The sequence below is a fragment of the Macrosteles quadrilineatus genome, unplaced genomic scaffold, assembly GCF_028750875.1.
Source record: "Macrosteles quadrilineatus isolate MER2022 unplaced genomic scaffold, UCM_ALF_1.0 Scaffold_6__1_contigs__length_79288215, whole genome shotgun sequence".
Classification (NCBI taxonomy): Eukaryota; Metazoa; Arthropoda; class Insecta; order Hemiptera; family Cicadellidae; genus Macrosteles; species Macrosteles quadrilineatus.
In genome coordinates this window covers 51933491-51936887 of record NW_026542599.1, presented here as the reverse complement: position 1 = coordinate 51936887, position 3397 = coordinate 51933491, and the positions used below count along the sequence as shown (strand labels likewise).

Genomic DNA, 3397 nt, shown 5'->3' with positions numbered 1-3397 from the left:
TGAATTGTATCGCTCTTTGTGCCGATATAAATACAAATAGGTATTGTTTTAGGCGATACGATAAGTATCGTTTTTCAAATATCGTATCGTCCCTCGCGTATCGCGATATTCCGATACGATACGATACGTATCGCACATCACTAATTATCATTAACAAATTTTAAATCGGATGTATAAATTAAGTCATTTACATTAATGACTTTGATTTAATACACACTTCCGTTTTCGTCCCATCAAAAACGGACAATGTTTACGGTTTGTGAGCTATAAACAAAAACACCACTTGATAGTTTATAGTTTAGATAGTTTTATTTGGTTAAACGAGGTTTCAAATTACTGAAATAGCAAGAAACGAATTGTAAACAAAAAACGACTCTACAGTACACCGGACAGAACTAACAATAAAATTGGCTTCCTTATGGAAGTATAAAATGCTTGTGGAATTTATAAGGATTCTTTTAACAATAAAATCCTCATAAAACAGCTGAAGTCAATGATATATGATTTATGATATCGTTAGTTCTCTCCGGTGTACTGTAGATGTCATGTTTTGTTTACAATTTGTTTCATGTTATTTCTGTCATTTAACTCCGTTTAACCAAATAAAATGATATAATCATAAACAATAACGCATCTTCTAGTTATATAACCAAATAGTAAAGCACACAAAATCATGAAAACAACTCTAAAATAATAGAAACAAAATTTCGCCGACACCATGTCACCGGACATAAACTAGACACGAAAAACGAGCTTCAATATTAACAAAGGGGGTGGAAGTCTATTTGTGCGGGATTTCCGTGCGAGAACGTTAAAGGTGAGTAACGTACGATACTTTACATCATAATACACAGAATAATTAGTACATTTTAAACACATAACACAATTTGTATTTATGACATAACATATATTATAATATAACATATATATTTCATTTCATTTCATATATTATCATATTTTTATATTACAGAAAAGAAAATAGGCCGTTGCAGTTAGCTGTCTATTTCATCAGTTAACTAAGTGCACGGTATTACATAACGTTACCTACTTTTCCGTGTTTAGGCAGTGTGAAGAACAACTTTACAGCCTACCAATACGGATGGAAAAGTACCTGTTTCTGTGTAGTATCATAGACTAACCAAAGTATGTTTTATCTATGGTAGTATGATGTAAAGTAAATTTTATTTATTTCGTTACATTTGATGTAGCATTGATTAAAAAGCATTTAAATTTGTGTGATGCTCGTAATACCAGCCAAAAGTTCCTAAAAAAAACACTACTCTATGGCAAAAAAATCGTTATATCGGCATCGGCTAAGTTATTTATCAATATGTGTTCTGCTAGTGCTTAATAATAATACTGTAAAACATTTAGGTTGTGTTCGGTATTTTATCCACTCTTTAGAAGAATTTAAACAAGTTAGGAATTATTTATTTCATATGAAGATTAAATCATTTAAACCTTTGAAATAGTTATATACGTGTTATAAAAGTTAAAAAGTTAGGCTAGGCTGGTCAACAATGAGTTACGTTTCAGGTTGGTTTTGGGATTTCTGAGCAATGTATCTTTCTCTGAAAACTATTTTTAAAATGAGAAAATACCACCAGCTTCTGTTATTTGTTATAACAATTATAAGCCTATCGACTTTATTAGTTTACAGACGTGAATATTTGAAGCTGAGGTACGTTTTGGAAGTTTTGAATTACTTTGGTAGTCCACAAGGAGGTGGAGAGGACTGTTTACTTCTGAATGATACATACATGCAAAAAGAAAGAAACAAGTATTTGTTTTCTCAGCCCAAGCCGTCTTGGACCAAAGTTCAACAGCATTTTGTCTATTCTTCATTTTGGGAAAACGAGGGAGAAAAATTACATGTCAGAGCTCTAGCAGTTGGCCCCCCATCCGCTTTCATAAATTTTGAATGCCACATATGGTTTGATCAAGGAGATTATCTAAGTTCAGTCATGGGTAAATTTGGATACTCCTTAATAAATGTACCAAAATTTTACAATGAAAGTAAGGAGCAACACCCTGTAAATATTTATGAATTGTTCTGCGAGCCAGTGGAGACCTTATCCAAGGGATTGCCTTATGGATGGGTGTTGATTTACAAAAGAGATACAACACAAACCAAAACATTTTTACCAATATTCAAAACCGAAATCTCAGATCAAAGCCGACTTGGTAAAGTGGCAGCATGTGTCCGTGCTGATATTAGTGGTGCATCAAAATCAACCATTGTTGAGTTTATTAGTTATCATCAAGCTGTTGGTGTCACAGATTTCATTACATATGATAATGGTCTACAATACAAGATCTTGTCAGTTCTGCAAACATTATCAGGGACAAAAGGATTCAGTGAATCACTATCAATTCTTAATTGGAACTTTCCGTTCAGTGATCTAGATGTTGAAGCCACAGTGTTGGAAATGGATTGCATTGCAAGGACTTCTGGTCAAGTTGAAACGGTGGTTGTCCTTAATTGGGATGAGTACATTGTACCTAAACTTCATCATTCAATAAAAGAAATGTTGCAAGAAGCTACTCCAAGCAAAAAAATACCAGTACAGTTTGAATTCGAGTCATTTATTTGTTGTACTGATTTGAAGGATGATAGGCGCGCTGAAAAGAATTGGCCTGTTGCGTTACGGAAAACTCAGTTAATGAGCATTAAAGTGAAGAGGCAATTGGTAGTTGAGTATCCAGTTGTCGGCATTGAACCCAGCAACTACAAAATGCCGTCATCCACAGGTGCAGTACATATTTATAGGCCATGCAGACTTAGCGGGTTAAAAACAATTACTAAATATGATCCAATCATGGCTAGATTTTTGGGTAGTATGATTACAAGTACACTAATTAAACTGTGGAAGTCAGGCTCTCTGCTAAACGAAAGTCAGAAAATGTGAATTTGTTACAGGATTTTAATAAGTTAGGCTACTTTAATTTTTCATGAAAGACTTAAACGGTTTTTATCCAGCAAAAGCCTTAAACAGGAAATGTACATAAGTTATTGACCAAGAGCCAAAACAGTGATTTGATATGATTTGTTAAGTCTGATACAAATTTCAAGTATTTCAACTTATATTTAACGTAACCCATCATCTGTAGTCTATTGAGCTACCAGGGTTGCTCAATCTGATTATTTTTCTTTACTTTTTTAGGTACTTTCCTGTTAAGGGGAACATTCATTATTATCAATGATTTCTTTTTGATATATTGATAGGCCTACTTTTGATTTCCATTACGATCCATATTCCATCTGTTTTAATATCTTCAAACACATTTAAATTACAGACAAACAGACATAGTAAATAGGCCTATGTTTAAGTTAGGCCTATACTTGGTTCAAACGCCGAGTTATTGAGTTATAGCTCTTATTAGAGAATAGGATTAA

General features: G+C 33.2%; 1 protein-coding gene across 1 annotated transcript; it reads left to right on the top strand.

The window, feature by feature from the left end:
- Positions 1–1342: 1342 nt before the first annotated feature.
- On the top strand, positions 1343–3397 carry LOC128996826 (uncharacterized). Its single transcript, XM_054422313.1, has one exon. It carries the CDS (start codon positions 1560–1562, stop codon positions 2907–2909), a length of 1350 nt encoding a protein of 449 aa, XP_054278288.1. The 5' UTR covers positions 1343–1559; the 3' UTR covers positions 2910–3397.